We start from the raw sequence: 18,694 nt of genomic DNA, 5'->3' as shown, positions 1-18,694 counted from the left end.
AAAAAAGTTTTTACCACATCCTGGTTTTGAAGAATACTGAAATTCAGGAAACAAAGGAAGCCTTCACTCCCCTCAGCCTCAGAGAGGATTTCAAGTAAAAGACTGTTAGTAAGGAAACAGTCATGGTATAGTTTTCTGTGGATCTGGGAGGAGCAGAGTAAAGAAGGAGGAAAAGCAGAGAAGGAAGAGGAAAAAAGGAGTAAAGGAGTATTAGAAGGAATAAGAGACAAGGAGGGCATGGGGAACAAGGAAAAAGTGCTACCTAGGAGAAAAGGGAAAAGAAAGAAGTAATCAGGGAGGCCATAAGATCCACAGAGGTTAAATAGCATTAACAAGAGAGACTTCCTTTATGGATTGCGTTGTAAATCTGCCTTAAACAAGGTAATGAACAAAGATTAGCTAAAAGAGTAAGGAAAACTATTGTATGTGTTGGTAAGCAGTGAGAGACAGGAGATAATGAGGAAACTGATGTCACTAGAATAGAAGATGTGTGCTGAACAATAGAATGAGATATAACTTTGGATAGAGTAGTTTTAGATTGCAACAATCTTGAATGCCAGACTAAGAGATCTGATCAACACCGACCTACCCTTCCTTTTATTTCTGTGAAATTTGACTATACAGCCTGGACAAAACTGCCAACATGGGAAGTTCTTCCACTAATGGCACAGGGTTACCTCCTTTCACTCTGACTGGTCTTCCTGTGCTTGAAGACTACCAACACTGGATGTTCCTGCTGCTTGGAGCCCTCTATAGTATCTCCATTGTGGGAAATAGCCTAATCCTCTTCATTGTCAAAGAGGAGCAAAGTCTGCATCAACCCATGTACTATTTCTTGTCCCTGCTTTCAGTCAATGACATTGGTGTGTCCTTGTCCACATTGCCCTCAGTATTAGCCACTTTCTGCTTCCATACCCAGGAGATTTCCTTTGATGCCTGTATGGCACAGATGTTCTTCATCCACCTCTTCTCTTTTGTGGAGTCTGGGATCCTACTAGCCATGAGCTTTGATCGTTATGTTGCCATCTGCAACCCACTGAGGTATTCTACCATTCTCACTGATGCTCGAGTTGTACAAATGAGTCTGCTCATTGGTATCCGAAGTTTCTGTGTGGTTTTTCCATTACCCTTCCTCCTGAAGCGTCTTACCTTCTGCAAAACCAATATCTTGTCCCATGCTTACTGCTTGCACCCAGACCTGATCCGTCTACCCTGTGGGGACATCACTATCAATAACATCTTTGGTCTGTGCATTGTCATTTGTACCTTTGCCCTGGATTCTGCACTCATCCTCCTTTCTTACCTTCTCATCCTTCGCTCTGTGCTTGCAATTGCCTCTCAAGAAGAGAGGCTGAAAACCCTAAACACTTGTGTATCTCACATATGTGCAGTACTTATTTTCTATGTGCCCATGGTGGGTGTATCCCTGGTACACCGGTATGGGAGATATGCACCACCATATGTGTTTACACTAATGTCCCTTGTCTACCTCTTTGTCCCTCCCATGCTCAATCCTGTCATCTATTCCATCAAAACAAAGGAAATCCGTAGAAGACTCATCAGGTTATTCTCTGTGACTAAATTCTGAACAGGAGTAGCTGGGGGGAAACAATGGCAACACCAGCCACACAAATTCACTGTGACTTGGTTTTATAAGATTGCATAAAAATACTAGTGGCTGTCCTTTGGGTAAGATCTAATATACTGGGCATTTTGGAGAAAATGGGTCATGACATTGTGTTCTGAGTAGCCAGATTTCTCATACTATGACTTGTCAAGTTATAGTCTCTTAAACTCATTTTCACTGGATTCTACTTCTTCTCTTCGTGTATTTTCACATCAGTTTATCTTTTACAGTAACTTAATCTTAGAAATGGTCATAATATGAATTTTATAATAGACCAGACTGCATTTTCCCATAGAAATAAAGTTCCTAGCAGGGAATTTCCTAGGCAGGGACATGGTTCAAAGACATTTTAATCATTGACAACTATTTTTTCTTTTAAGCAAAAATAGAATGACTATAATATAGTTTAAGCTTCCAAATACCACGCTTATGTTAGCAATTATAAGACTGCCTGACATCTTTGAATTTATACTTTAAAGGGACAAGAATTCTCCTCTTAGTCTTGAGAACAATTGGGTACTATGGAGAACACTGAGACAGATGATGGAATACAATCATGCATGAAAGTTCCTAAAGAGATACACATACGTAAGGAAAGTAACTAAAAGAAATCAATCAGTCATTCAATCAGTTTATCATTAAACATTTATTAAGTGCCTACCCTGTGCCAGATAGTTTGGTAATGGCTAGAAGAAAGGAGATCTCAATGCCTGACTTTCAAGAAGAAAGGGTCAATCTTCCTAGTCCTGCCCAGGTCTTAGAAAGCTTAGCCAGAAACTTCCTGGTAGAGCAAAAATAAGGAAAAGTTGGAAGAGAAAGCCAGGCTGAGCTGTGGCAGAAAAGGAAAAAATCAAGCAGAACCATTGGCTCCCATAGGAGCTAAGGAAAGAGCCAAGGAGACTTAGGTAGAGTCCTCCCATTTTACCAGCCTCTTCAGTGACTGAGGGAAGTTCCAAGAAAAGGTCTGCTCTTTTCCATCTCTCCCTCATGATACCTCTCTCTTAATATATTCTATGAAATATTTGCTGACTTTTTTATCCAAACATTTCCATAACCTGAATTCTGATTTATCCTTTATCAAGGGGTCATGGGTTATTTAGAGATAAATACAAATTTAAATCAGGACAGAGCAAAACCTCTATGTAAACATTAGGAATTTTCTTAATTGGGACCTCTAAACTACTGCAGCTATTCTGTTGACTTTTCCTAGAATAGAAACTTTGGAGATTAGTAGAAGGCCTATAGTGGATAATTTAAAAGTCTTTATTAAAGGAGCATACTACACACTTGTAGTATCATGATGTGGCTCGATAAATCTATGGACTAAAAGGGGGAAAGGAAAGAGGGCAGTGAGAAGGAGTGTCTACAGTCCAGCTACACCTGCCACATCAAAACTACCCAACCACCATTGATTGGTACACAGTTATAAACCTAGGTACCTAAAATGGGCATAAATACAACAATATATGTGTAGTGAGTAGAGTATTGGACCTGGAGTCTGAAAGACCTGGATTTTAATCTGTCTCTGACACTAATAACTCTTAGCTGTTTTACCATGAATGAAATATCATATATCTCTGGAGTGCTCAGGAGGATTAGCCTCTCTGGTGTGAGGGTGTGCTAAGCCTTTTCCAGTCTGCATTCTACCTTTGCTCTCCACTTGCCACCCAGTGCTCACCTGTGACTCCAAGAAACTGTAGCATGTATACCAGCTACACTCCAGTAAAACCATTTCCACAGATTGACTAAACTTGGTTGAGTGTAACTGACAGGCCTCAAACCCAAGGATGAGGTAGGGGGAATGTCTACCCCAAGCATGTGAAGACTTCCACTGGGAGAGTGGATGAAATCCCAGATGAGGATAATTTGTTCCAATGGGACATGAAGACAGCTAAAGCAGAAGCTGTGGAACACTTAGAGCTTTGTCAGTCATTGAGGATGCCGAGGTCATGCACTGCATCCTGAACCATCACCAATCATCTTGACTTTTGCCCTGCCACTGGACTTTGACAACTCTGAAACAGAGTATGAGACTGATGACTTCTCACCATTCTGCCTCATTTAAATCCCATTACATGCAAGTTAAATAGACATTATACATCTCTGAAACTTGGTTCCCTCATCTATAAAACTGGAACAATAATTACCTCACAGAGTTTTGTGGAGACTAACATGAAATAACAAATATAATGTATTTTACAAATGTCAAATTGACCTAAAATGTACCCTATCATTCTACAAAAAGTATGTAAATAACTAGTAAAATATACAAGTGAATTATTATGCAACTTTATGTGTCTAAAATGAAATCTTGCACAATCTTGAGAAAAGTTTCATGAGCTTCAAAACCTGGTAAGCTAGTTATCCAGTATTATTACCAATGTAGAAGCATTTAGCTCTGTGCCTTCAAAGAACTATGAGGCTGCTCTGGCATCAGGGAGGACAAGGAGAAATGGAGGCATCAAGAAATTCTGGGGAGAAAAGACAGGTAGGTCTTAAGGCTGGGACTCATAGCCTTCCTTCCTTCATTTCCAGGTGTAGATTCTAGTCAAGTCAACAAGCATGAATTACTTACTATATTCCAAGCACTGTATTAATCATTGGGAATAAAAATACAAGTCAAAAAGATGTTCCTTACCCTCAAAGAGCTTACATGCTAATGAGGGAAGACAAACCATCGAATGAAGCAGTAAAGTACTAGAGAGGTATGAAAAGGTATCCATTTGGCAACATGGTAAAGAAAGTCTGAAGAGTCAGTAGTGGAGCCTGGAGAGGAAGGAAAACATGACCTGGGCACTTTATTAAAAGGGAGGTCCTGGAATGAAGCAACCAATCAGAGAAAGGACCCTTCCTCTGGGGGAAATTATTCTAATTTGAGAAGTCCAGAAGTGGAACAAACTTCCAGGAGTGGGAGACTTTGGTTGAGGCATGGTAGAGAAGGTCCAGAAAGTCAGAAGTAGGGTAAATGGAGAGGAGAAGAATAATGAAGCTTGTTCACTGTTTCAGCCCTGAGTCTATTTCTGGCCCGCTGTGTGACTCAGGAAAAGCCATCTTTTCTGTAAAATCAATAAAAGTCTGACTACATGAGTTCCAAGGTCCTTTTAAGCTCTTTAGGTTCTACCACGGCATTCAGCGGTGAAAAGAAGTCTGAATTTATAATTAGATTAACTGGTTTCATGTCCTGGCTATGCTACTTACTACCTGTATGACCTCAAGCATATCTGCTTACCTCTCTGGGTCTCAGTTTCCTTATCTGTAAAATGAAAGCTCTGGTGTAAATGGAGCCTAAGGTTCTTTAATACTCCAAATTTGTGAACCTATGGCTTTGTTTCAAATCTTTGTTACTTATTGTGTAATCTGGGACAAATAATGTATCTCAGGTTCTCCGTTGCTTCTCATATAAAATGAGAGGGAGAGACTCTAAGACCTCTTAGTTCTTGATTTTTGATTCAATGGCAAATCTTGTTACAGAGAAGAGATAAAAAATGCAACTCCTTCTTCTCTGTGAGGAGATTGTGAACTCTTTGGTTGCATCCAGAATATTGGGTAAGATGTCAACATAGTGGTTTTGTTGGTTGGTTTTCCTTTCTTTATTTCCTTTTTTAATGTTACAAGGAATAGTTCAAAGGGCTTTGGGGCAGAGAAGGGTATATCAGAAATGACTATGATATAAAAAACATATTATATCAATAATTTTTGGAAGAATGACATAGAATTAACGTAAGAAGGCACCTACTTATTACCAGTGAAAAATTCTGTGCAGAAAAGTAGACTAGGAGACATACATGGAATGTGTGTTTGGGAAAGAAGATAAAGCATTCCTATGATGAGTCATGCACACATTTAATAAGTATCCATCATTCTCATTTCATTGTGATAAGCACTAGAAGGAAAATCAATTTTAGTGTAACAAGCTCTTATCTAAAGAAGAAATTATGAATGCACCCATTATACAGAATTCCTCATGCAGTTGAATTCTATCCATAGGAGCAAGAAGAATTGGTGTGAGACACATGTTGAGTTTTTAGAATAGTCACATTAAACACCAAGGTAGATATTATAATTGCTTTTGTTATAGAATAATTCTATTGTTTATTGTTCAGAATTCAGACTAACAAGAGCAAGCAAAAACAAAAAAAAGCAGGATGTGTTTGTCTTTGCCCAAACTATGGAAAGCATTTCATTATTTCCAACGAGTTACCGCATTGGCATTGGCAAAAGGTCAAAGTGACTGAAAGATATGGTTTAGAAGTAGTCAATTCCAAGGGATGGCATTGTAAGCTCAACTCTTATCTTATTGTCTGTATTGTCTTGTTAACATTTTGGTGCTTAGTAACCCAACTCATATAGGGTCAATTTTTTTTTAAATTTAGTATGTCTTGGTTATGAAGGAATCTTTCACTGTAATGCTATTACCTATAATAACATTGTTCATATTTAAAATCCTTAGGAATTTAAATCCATGCCTGAAATATAATAAACACTTTATAAATGCTTATTTGCTGAATAAGGAGTGCATTAAATAAAAAAAATAAAAAAAATAAAACTTTCCAAGGCATTTTTGGTCTCCTTTCAGTAGGAGCATTTCTACTTACACTGGTTCAATTTCTATCAGCATACAAAAATGTATCTGTAGTTTTGCTAATGACCTTTGGAAGCAAATGAAGAATCAGGTCTGGATCATTCTTTGTTAAAAGTTCCAGCATTGTCCTGCAGTCTGTCAGCTCTCAGAGATGCTGGAGCTAATTGTGGTGTCAATGAATATAGTGATCATCTTGACAAGTGATAGTGAATGTATAGGTGTGGAATAAAAGATGTCAAGGAGAAAGGAACTCTTCAGTACTCTAATCACAGTGGTTGAATCATTTAATTGAATCACAGTACAAAAAGGATACAGAAGTATTTGAGACCCATTATTATTCATATGATACTCAACTCTTGTGCACATAGTAGCTACATCCAACTGGAGACAGAGAGTGGATGCCTACATTTTAAACTCAAAAAAAATTGGAGTGTAGTAGCTCCTTCCTTTTGCTCACTACTACTATAAACTTACTAGAGGGAAAAGTACCCAACTTGGAAGCATTGATTAGTCCAGATTGTGGGTTAGTCCACAATAGTGACTGGTAAGTCTCTGAAGGACTCACAGTCTTGAACTACATATCCTATACTGACTTCATAATAAGCCTTTGTCTAGCATGTGCATTGATCCCTAGGCAAACAGGAGAGGTGGATTTCTTCCTCTCTTTCTTCTTGCAGCCAGATAAGCATATACATAAATCATTTGGTTGTATTACTACAAATGAAAAAGTACAAACTACATAAAAATGGAAAAAGACAATGGAAAAGGGAAATAACTACATAAGTATGTATAGCTAACTACATATCATATAGGTTGGAATATACTTTAGAAGTGAATTGAAGAACATGATTTACTCCTGTTTCCACAATTACATAGTTAATCAAATATATATTATATGTGTAACAATGTAGGAAAATTGAATCACTTGCTAAAAGGGGAAAAATATATGTGTTCATCATTTTAATCAAAGATTCATCGAAGACATCTTGATTTGTAATGGAACCTAGTAAGTATGTATTCATTTTATGTTAACGGACAATTTTCCTGACACAGCCTCTAAATTTCAACACTTGTTATCCACATCACCAGAAAGATGGTGGTATTGATGTGATGATAGTAATTATGATAGCCAATGGTATTGATGATGGTAACAGTAATGGTGATAGTTGACAGCTTTTCTCATTCTCCAGAAGATCTGCCCCTACCATTCCTGTCTTACTTCTCTGAAGACTTGAGATACCTATTTTTTTTTTTTGTCACTCATGCAACATTGTTGTATTCTCCCTTTATGTTTAAAGACTAATTTATAAATATATAACTTGTCTCTCCTATAGGACCGCAAGCTCATTCAGATCAGTCTATATTATATAGCTCTTTCTTTCCCAGTAATTGATTATAATGAGAACGTGATAATAATGACTTCAAGAGTAGTACCACACTTCCTAAATCCAAATGCAGTACCACAACACCCAAATCCATGTAGGTCACTTGCCTAGTCTGTGAAATATGCGGATAATACCTCGTCTGATCTCCTTTGTTTTGGCACTATAGATAATGGGGTTAAGAACCGGGGGCACAAAGAGATAGATATTTGACATGAGCACATGCACATACCGAGGAGCATGTTTGCCAAAGCGATGCACAGTGGAGACACTAATCATGGGTATGTAGAAGATGAGCACAGCACAGATGTGTGACACGCATGTGTTGAGAGCCTTGAACCTCTCCTCACGGGAAGCAATGACCAGCACAGAGTGAAGGATCAGAACATAGGAGAGGATAATAAAGAGAAGGTCCATGCCAAAGGTGGATACAAGCACAAACATCCCATAAATGCTGTTGATAGTAATATCAGCACAGGCTAACTTCATCATGTCTGGGTGCAAGCAATAGGAATGGGAGAGCACATTGGATCTGCAAATGGGTAGCCTCTTGAGGAGGAAAGGTAAGGGAAAGAGGGTTGTGAAACTTCGGGCTGTCACAGCCAGGCCCATTCCAGCAATCACTTGATTGGTGAGGACAGAGGCATACCTCAGTGGGTTGCAGATGGCTACATAGCGGTCAAAACTCATGGCCAGCAGAATGCCAGACTCCATCATGGAGAATGAGTGAATGAAGAACATTTGAGCAAGGCAAGCATCAAAAACAATGGCCCGGGCATTGAGGCAGAAGGTTCTGAATACAGTGGGAAGTGTAGCCAGGGACATGGCCACATCACTGAAGGAAAGCATGGACAGGAAATAGTACATGGGTGCATGGAGACTGGACTCCCCCGACACTGCCAACAGGATCATCATATTACCCCCAAGAGCCACTATGTACATCAAGCAGAGGGGCCCAGCCAGCCACTCCTGAGTGCTCTCTAGGCCAGGGATCCCTGTCAGGAGGAATACAGAGGGATGTGAGACATTGAAGAGTCCCATGGTGAGAGACCAGGAAATTCTTCTCTGTCAGATCTTCAGTCACAGAGACATTAGAAAAACCCTTTTAGGGGAGAATTAAGAGATAGAGAAATTAAAGGCTTACATTCAGAGTTATGGAGCTCTAAAGAATTTAGCTATTCCCTAACTTCTTGCCCACCTGCAAAACCTCATCAGGGCTTATTTTACTGCATGTAGTGGTCACAAGTCCCCTGTCCCCTTTGATTCCCCTCTCCCCATCCAAGGGTTACAAAATCACTTGACTTTATATCTTGTAGTAACAGAAAAATTCAGTCAAAAGACAAAGATTCATGATATTGAGAAAATACTGTAACAAAGAGCATAAAATATACTCACAACACAATCTCTTCAAAATGTTCCTGATTACCAGATAACAAGGACTATGAGTTCAAAGCTCCCCAGAACTACTTTCTTATGTAGGGCTGTGGAATAGGGGACTGAAAGAATGTTGGATTCAGTCATCAACTCAACACAAATGGTACTTCTTCTCACTACTTGGGGTAACACTGCCTGTTGTCACTGGTACATTCCATAAAGGGCTGTAATCATAGACCACATCAGCAAATGTTCAGGCTCCCATGCTTTATAGTCATATCAATCCCTCAGGCTTACATGAGATATGATTCATGGGTCACCAGTTAATAATGACCAGTGTTCTTTCTGTCAAGTTCCATCTATTTTTTTCCTTCCTCTGTCTCCCATGTTTTAAAAACTCCCATAACTAGAGACATTCCTCATGTATAGCCCTAAGAAAAGTTACCTTCTGGGTTCTTTCTCAGTGACCATGCTCACTGGCCCAATGCATTCTGGGAAATGTAGTCCAAAGAGAATTCTTGTCTACCAAGACACAAATCTCCCTGGATGCCACATGGAACTCCTTATAGAAATAGGGAAGATGAAAAGAAATATGACTGCCTGAACAGAGAGTAGAGGCTTGAAGAAGATATCTTTACTAGAGTCAAAATATGGCAGACCACATGCTGGTCCCTCAGCTATGGGACTATGTATTACTGTTTATGGGAAGGGAAGGGCTTGTGGCTTGACAATCAAGCATCCAAACGGTCCCAGGTAATGCTTTCCCTAATAAATCTATTTATGTTGCACAGCTGTTGATACCTAGAAGTTAAGGGGTGTTCTGCCAGTAGGAATGCAGAATAGTGGCCACAAAAGGAGAAAATTAAAAGATACACAGTATATCAGTACTGGAAGGTACTTTAGGAGCATCTAGAGTAGGGACTCTAAAAATATCCTCTGGGAAGCCCTGAAGGTGCTTAAGATTCTTTCATGATGCGCAAAAGATGAAAGCTATTTTCACAATAATATTAAGATGCTTTAATTTCTAATACAGTCACTATCAATAGGTATAACACACTCAAACACAAGCTTTGTTATTTTTGTTTTTTTATGGAGGGGTCAATAATTTTTAAGAGTAAGTTGTCTGAGACCTAAAATAAAGAACTCCTTATCTAGATCAATCTACTCATTTAACAGAGAAGGAATGTCATGCCCTCAAATCATGCAGCTAATTTGTAGCAGATTCAAGATTTGAATCCTGGCCTTCTGATCCTTTATTTGCCATGCTCCTTGTGCCACACTAAGCTTACCTCTTTGAGATACCATCTTACCAATCTAGGAAGGTTCCTGACTCGTCAGGGCCCACAGTGGAAGTTATCTTAGAAGTGATGGAAGTGACCAGCCCAAAGGCAAACCTAGGAGTTAGGAAGTCTGTGAAGAAAGAGTCATAATGAAGGAAAGATCAGTTAATCAATCAGCAAGAGAATTTTCAGGCACTCTTTGGTGTTAGAAATACAAAGAAAAACATAAAACGGCTCCTGTCCTCAAGGGATTTATGTACATTTGTCTTTCAAAAGGTTAGAAATATGTCCAAAATATTTACAAAATAAATACAAATAAATTTCAGAGTGAAGTCACTAGCACCTGGGGGTGGGACACTGGGGCAAGGGTAAAAACTGGATTGCATTTATTCTACTTACCTTGTTAAGCTTTGTAAGGAAAGTGCTTTGTAAGCCTCCAAGAATTATGGCAATAGGAGTTGCTCGGTTAAAATCTCTTCTTGCTCTGGTTATGGATAACTGAGAAAAAAAGAAGTAAAATGCTGTACCAGATTGTACTCATTTGGTCTAAAGTGTCTCTGATCCCCAGACTGACAGAGGGCCTATATTTGTAGCATATTCCTGGAGTTGCCAAATACCAGCCCCTGTGATTGTTATGATGACAATAAAGAAATGGAAATACATTCCCCTCCACACACACTCCATTCTTTATCTGACATCTTCTCTAAGCCCTCAGGTGGTAACTGAAAAGCAGGGAACATTAACTTGAAGTCAGTCCTCTGTAGTTCTAGCTTTCTAGGAGTATTTCTCCCTATTCCCAGGTCTGTGTGTGTCTCTCCTGTTCTTGTCCATCCCACTGCCTCTATGCTGAACAGCCTTACACCTGACGTGGACTCCAGTCTTTATAAAAGAAATCCCATAGTCCCGCTATGTGGTCGTAAGAGCCAACTGTGGTATGACGCAAATGTTCCTGAATGCTGAGTCAAGAACACATGGATTTAAATCCTGGCTCTGACATTAACTAGCTGTTTAATCATGGACAAGTCACTTAATCTCTCATTCTCAGTTCAGTTGTAAAATGAGAGTAATAATATCTCTACTACTTACCTTACAGGAGTGTTATCGTGAAAGTACTTTGTTTTAGGGTAATGCAAATGTCTTTCATTAAAGATTCTGGGAGGATGGATTTCATACCCAATCCCCTTTCCACTTCTAGTTCCTTCTCTCTGGGAAACTGATGCCTTCAGAACCTGAATTATCCTCTGGATGTTCATCCTTCTCTGCCTAATTTCCTCCTCAGGCTCTTTCAATTATATCCCAGCTAGTAGGAATAGTAGAGATCATCTAATCAAATTCATTCATTCATTTTCTATCTCTCTCTTTCTCAACACATATACACACATACACACACAAAGGGATTTACCAAAGATTACACAATTAATTGGTGACAAAATTGGAGTTTTGCCAGGTTTCCCAGCTTCCAATCTAATGTTTTATATCTCCTTTGAGATATCCATTTCTGTAACATTTCTCTGTCCCTATGTAGTCATGGAACCAGAATAAAATAGAAGAGACCATGGAGCTCACTAGCCCAGGAGATTCCCAAAACTCACCAGACCCATCCAGAAAAGTAGATGGACAGAAACAGCATCATACACAGAACTGTGTATGTCATTTTCCTGTCTGTCACAATGTGGGCAAGTCTGTCATTAGTATTCTTATAGCCTGATCTGAGACTCCAGGGAAGAGACAGAGTGGGAAAAGGTTAAAGTTAATGATGAGATGAGGCTCAAGACCCTCTTGGGGATTCATGCCCTTCTTCCTCAGTGAAGAAGTATCCTCTAGGCTAAAAATTCCAAATGCAAGAGTAGAATGTGATGGAGATCTTTATGGCGTCATTCCTTTCCTGGTTCTCAGTTTGGAGCAGAATGTAGAATTAATTCTTTCCAACTTCAATTTTAAGCACGTCTTGAGTTCTCTTTGAGGCAGAGAAAAGAACGATAAAATACAACACTCATTTCCATTAAAAACACTTCAAAGTACATAGAAATAGATGTTTCCTTAAGTTGATAAAAAGCATTTCTCTAAAACCATCAATGAGCATTTTTTGTAGTGGGGATAAAGTAGATGCCTTTCCAGTAAAATCTGTTGTGAAATAATGATGGCCAATGTCACCAATATTTTTCAATATTGTATTGGAAATCCTAGCAATAGCAACAAGAGAAACAGAAGGAATCTGAATAGATTCCTATAAATAAATAAATAACTAAATAAATAAATAAAGATAGATAGATAGATAGATAGATAGATAGATAGATAGATAGATTCCTATAAATAAAACTAACTCTTTTTGCAGATAATATGATGATATGCTTGGAAAATTCCAAAGACTCAACTAAAAAATTAGCTGAAAGAGTTAATAATATTAGCAAAGTAGTAAGGAATAAAGTAAACACACATAAATCACCAATATTCCTATATATCACAAAGAAAACCCTGCAAGAAGAGATAATAAGAGATAGCCCATTTAAATAACTCTAGAAAATATAAAATACCTTTCAAAAACAAACCCAGAAACTATAGAAATAAAATTTTAAAAAATTTTATACTAATTAAATCAGATTTAAATGATTGGCAAGATACTAATTTTTCAAGGGGAGGGGAGGGTCAATAAAATAAAAATGACAATTTTACCTAAACTAATTTATATATTCAATGCCATGCCAATGAAATTACCAAAAAGATATTTTACTGAATTAAAAAAAAATAACAAAATTTCTTTAGAAGAATAAAAAGTCAAGAATGTCAGAAGAACAAATGAAAAAGATGTAAAGGAAGGAGGCTTGCTATTCTTTCTCTGAATTTCTGAAGCACTTATTAATATTAAGTTACACATCAGTAATCATGCAAAACATATCAATAATAGTCATGTTGTGAAAGAAAATAGAGAAAAAACTTAAGAAAAATAAAGTAATGAAAAGTATACTTCAACCTGTATTCTGACACCATCAGATCTTTCTCTGGGGATGAATATGATTTTCCCTCATAAATTCTTTAGAGTTGTCTTGGATCATTGTATTGCTGAGAATAGCTAAGTCATTCACAGCTGATCATCTTACAATTTTGCTGTTACTTTGTACACAGTACATTTCACTTTGATCAGCCCATGCAAGTCTTTCCAGTCTTATCTGAGAGCATCCTGCTCATAATTTTCTATAGTGTAATAGTATTCCATCATAATTATATGGTGTAACTTGTTTAGCTATTCCCCAGCTGATGAGCTTCCCCTCAATTCTAATTCATTACCCCCAGAAAGAGTTGCTATGAATATTTTGTACATATTTAGGTCTTTTTCCTCTTTGTTTTTTAAAATATCTTTTGGGATACACATCTGGTAGTGGTATTACCAGGTCAAAGGATTTACGGTCCTTTATGCACACTTCAAAATTGCTCCATAGAATTGTTGAATCAGTTCACAACTACACCAACAACGCATTAAAGTCTCATTTTTTCCCATATCCCTTCCAACATTTGTCATTTGCCTTTTCTGTCCTATTACCTAAACCTAATTATTACCTAAATAATTACCTAATTATTACCTAATAGGTATGAGATAGTACCTCAGAGTTGTTTTAATTTGCATTTCTCCAATCAATAGTGAGTTGAGTATTTTTTCATATGGCTAGTGGTGGTCTAGATTTCTTCATCTGAAAATTGATCATATCTTTTGGTCATTTATCAATTGGAGAATGACCTTTATTTTTATAAATTTGACTCAGTTGTCTATATGTTTGAGAAATGAGACCTTTATCAGGGAAACTTGCTTCATGTTTTTTCATCACTGTTATTATTGCTAACTATTTCCCTCCATCCTATTCCCAGTTTCACATTTATTCTGTTCTCTTTCTCTTTTCATCCTGTCCTCCTCAAAAGTGTTTTGCTTTGACTATTTCCTCCTTCAATCTGCTCTCTCTTGCATCAACCCCCACCCCTCCTTATCTCCATCTGCTCTTACTTCCTATAGGGTAAAATAGCTTACTATTACTACCAATCAACTGTGCATTTTATTCCTTCTTTGAGTCAATTCTGTTGAGAGTAAGGTTCACTCGTTCTTCCTCCCTGTCCCTGTCTTCCTCTCCACTGTAAAAGCTTTTTCTTGCTTCTTTCATGTGAAATAATTTACCCCATTCTACCTTTCCCTTTCTGTTTCTTTGACTACTTTCCTCTCTCTCACCCCTTAATTTTATTTTTTCAGATATTATCCCTTCATATTCAACTCATACCTCTGCCCTCTCTATATTTACTCTTAACTACCTTAATAATGAGAAAGGTCTTATGAATTACAAATATCATCTTCCCATATGAGAATGTAAACAGTTTAATATTATTCATCAAGAATGCTTGAAAGTCTTCTATTTCATTAAATATCCATTTTACCCCTGAAAGATTACACTCATTTTTTCTGGGTAGGTGATACTTGGTTGTAATCCTAGCTCATTTGCCCTCTGGAATATCATCTTCCAAGCTTTAAGGTAAAAGGTGCTAAATCTTGTGTTATCTTGACTGTGGCTCCAAGACACTTGAATAGTTTCTTTCTGACTGCTTGCAATATTTTCTCTTTGATCTGGGAATTCTGGAATTTGGATATAATATTCCTGGAAGTTTTCATTTGGGGATCTCTTTCAGGAGGTGAGAGGTGAATTCTTTCAATTTCTATTTTACCTCTATTTCTAGAATATCAGGGGAGTTCTCCTTGATTATTTCATGAAAGGTTATGCCCTAGATTTTTTTTTATCATGGCTTTCAGGAAGTCCAATAATTTTAAAATGATTTCTTCTGTCTCTCTTCTCCAGGTCAGTTGTTTTTCCAATGAGATATTTCGCATTGTCTTCTACTTTTTGGGGTTTTGTTTTAATGTTTCTTGATTTCTCATAAAGTCATTAGCTTCCATTTGCTCCATTCTGATTTTTAAGGAATTGTTTTCCTCAGTAAACTTTTCTATCTCTTCCACTTTGACAATTCTGCCCATTAAGGCATTCTTTTACTCATTGGCTTTTGGAACCTCTTCTTATTTGGCCTAGTCTGTTTTTTAAGGTATTATTTTCTTCAGCATTTTTTTTGTGTCTCCTTTACCAAGCTGTTGACTAAGTTTTCATGATTTTCTTTCATCACTCTCATTTCTCCTCCCATTCTTTCCTCCACTCCTCTTACTTGATTTTCTTTTTTAAAAATTAATTAATTTTTAATTTTTAACATTCACTTCCATAAGATTTTGAGTTCCAAATTTTCTCCCCATCACTCTCCTCCACCCACTCCAAGACATTCTGGTTAACCCTTCTTCCAGTCTAAACTACCTTCTATCACACCCCTCCCTTCTCTTATTCCCTTCCCCTCTATTTTCTTGTAGGGCAAGATAGATTTCTATACCCCTTGCCTATATGTCTTATTTTGTAGATGCATGAAAAACATTTTTTAACATTCATTTTTTAAAATTTGAGTTCCAACTTCTCTCCCTTCATCCCTCCCCACCAACTCCATTGAGAAGTCAAGCATTTCAATATAGGTTATACATGTGTAGTCATGCAAAACATTTAAAAAACAGTCATGTTGTGAAAGACTAACTATATTTCCCTCCATTCTATCCTGCCCCTATCATTTATTCTAGCCTCTTGTTCAATCCTGTTCTCCTCAAAAATTTTTACATTTAATTACCCCCTCCACCCATTTGTCCTCCCTTCTATCATCCCCATACCACACTTATCCTCTTCCCTCTACTTTCCTGCAGTGTAAGATAGATGTTCATACCAAATTGAGTGTGCATGTTATTCCTTCCTTAAGACAAATCTGATGAGAGTAAGGTTCACTCTTTGCCTCTCACCTCACCACCTTTCCCCTCTATTGAAAAAAACTTTGCTTGCCTCTTTTATGTGAGAGATAACTTACACATTCTATTTCTCCCTTTCTCCTTCTCCCAATATATTCCTCTCTCAACCCTTAATTTTATTTTTTAGATATCATCCCTTCATAAACAACTCATCCTGTGCCCTCTGTCTATATATATATATATATATATATATATATATATATATATATATATATATATATATATATATATATATATATATATATATATATATAATCCCTCCAATTACCCTAATACTGAGTAAAGTCTCAAGAGTTACAAATATTACCTTTCCATGTAGGAATTTAAACAGTTCACCTTTAGTAAGTCCCTTATGATTTCTCTTTCATGTTTACCTTTTCATGCTTCTCTTGATTCTTGTGTGGAAAGTCAACTTATCCATTCAGCTCTGGTCTTTTCATTAAGAATGCTTAAAAGTCCTTTATTTCACTGAATGATCATTTTTATCCTGAAGTATTGTACTCAGTTTGGGGGGTAGGTGATTCTTGGTTTTAATTCTAGTTCCTCTGGCCTCTGGAATTTCATATTCCAAGTCCTCTAATCCCTTAATGTAAAAGCTGCTAGATCTTCCATTATTCTCATTGTGTTTCCACAATATTTGAATTATTTTTTTCTGTGTGCTTGCAATATTTTCTGCCTGACCTGGGAATTCTAGAATTTGGCTAAAATATTCCTAGGAGTTTTTCTTTTGGTATCTCTTTCAGGTGGTGATCAGTGATTTCCTTATTAATTTATTTATTTAACTTTTAACATTCATTTTCACAAAATTTTGGGTTCCAAATTTTCTTCCATTTGTCCCCTCCCCCACCCCAAAATACCGAGCTCTCTAATTGCCCCTATCACCAATCTGCCCTCTCCTACTAACATCCCTCCCTTCCCTTATCCCCATCTTCTCTTTTGTCCTGTAGGGCCAGATAACTTTCTATACCCCATTACCTGTATTTCCTATTTCCTAATAGCAAGAACAGTACTCAACAGTTGTTCCTAAAACTTTGAGTTCCAACTTCTCTTCATCCATCCCTCCCTCCCTACCCATTCCCTTTGGGAAGGCAAGCAATTCAATATAGGCCATATCTGTGTAGTTTTGTAAATGACTTCCATAATAGTCATGTTGTGTAAGACTAACTATATTTCCCTCCATCCTATCCTGCCCCTCATTGCTTCTATTATTTCTTTTGATCCTGTCCCTCCCCAAGAGTGTTGACTTCAGATTGTTCCCTCCTCCTATTGCCCTCCCTTCCATCATTCCCCCCCCACTTATCCCCTTCTCCCCCACTTTCCTGTGTTGTAAGATATATTTTCATACCAAAATAAATGTGCATTTTATTCCTTCCTTTAGTCGAATGTGATGAGAGCAAACTTCATGTTTTTCTCTCACCTCCCTTCTTTTTTCCCTCCACTAAAAAGTCTTTTGCTTGCCTCTTTTATGAGAGGTAATTTGCCCCATTCCATTTCTCCCTTTCTCCTGCCAATATGTTTCATTTTTTAAGATATGATCCCATCCTATTCAATTCACTCTGTGCTCTCTGTCTCTGTGTGTGTGCGTGTGTGTGTGTGTGTGTGTGTAATCCTGCCAACTACCCAGACACTGAAAAGCTTCAAGAATTACAAATATTGTCTTTCCATGTAGCAATGTAAACAGTTCAACTTTAGTAAGTCCCTTATGACTTATCTTTGCTGTTTACCTTTGCCTGCTTCTCTTCATTTTTGTGTTTGAAAGTCAAATTTTCTTTTCAGTTCTGGTCTTTTCATCAAGAATGCTTGAAAGTCCTCTATTTCATTGAAAAACCATTTTTTCCCCTGAAGTGTTATACTCAGTTTTGCTGGATAGGTGATTCTTGGTTTTAGTCCTAGTTCCTTTGACTTATGGAATATCATATTCCATACCCTTCGATGCCTTAATGTAGAAGCTGCTAGATCTTGTGTTACCCTGATTGTATTTCCACAATACTTGAATTATTTCTTTCTAGCTGCTTGAAATATTTTCTCCTTGACCTGGGAATTTGGGAATTTGGCCACAATGTTCCTAGGAGTGTCTCTTTTTGGATCTCTTTCTGGTGGTGATCGGTGGATTCCTTGAATACTTATTTTGCCCTCTGGTTCTAGAATCTCAGGGCAGTTTTCCTTGATAATTTCGTGAAAGATGATGTCTAGGCTCTTTTTTTGATCATGGCTTTTAGGTAGTCCCATAATTTTTAAATTGTTCCTCCTGGACCTGTTTTCCAGGTCAGTTGTTTTTCCAATGAGATATTTCACATTATCTTCCATTTTTTTCATTCTTTTGATTTTGTTTTGTGATTTCTTGGTTTCTCATAAAGTCATTAGCCTCCATCTGTTCCATTCTAATTTTTAGAGAACTATTTTCTTCAGTGAGCTTTTGAACCTCCTTTTCCATTTGGCTAATTCTGCTTTTGAAAACATTCTTCTCCTTATTGGCCTTTTGAACCTCTTTTGCCACTTGAGTTAGCCTATTTTTCAAGGTGTTATTTTCATCAGCATTTTTTTGGGCCTCCTTTAGCAAGGTGTTGACCTGCTTTTCGTGCTTTT

General features: G+C 37.5%; 2 protein-coding genes across 2 annotated transcripts; one reads left to right on the top strand and one right to left on the bottom strand.

Moving 5' to 3' along the window:
• The first annotated feature begins 643 nt into the window (after positions 1–643).
• LOC140508727 (olfactory receptor 51I1-like) lies at positions 644–1,588 on the top strand. The gene has a single exon (XM_072616610.1). The coding sequence runs from the start codon at positions 644–646 to the stop codon at positions 1,586–1,588; it is 945 nt and encodes a 314-aa protein (XP_072472711.1).
• A 6,105-nt stretch (positions 1,589–7,693) lies between these two features.
• Positions 7,694–8,632, bottom strand: LOC140508726 (olfactory receptor 51I2-like). Its single transcript, XM_072616609.1, has one exon. It carries the CDS (start codon positions 8,630–8,632, stop codon positions 7,694–7,696), a length of 939 nt encoding a protein of 312 aa, XP_072472710.1.
• Positions 8,633–18,694: the final 10,062 nt, after the last annotated feature.

This window comes from Notamacropus eugenii, chromosome 5 (assembly GCF_028372415.1).
Source record: "Notamacropus eugenii isolate mMacEug1 chromosome 5, mMacEug1.pri_v2, whole genome shotgun sequence".
Classification (NCBI taxonomy): Eukaryota; Metazoa; Chordata; class Mammalia; order Diprotodontia; family Macropodidae; genus Notamacropus; species Notamacropus eugenii.
This window is presented reverse-complemented; position numbering and strand designations above follow the sequence as displayed.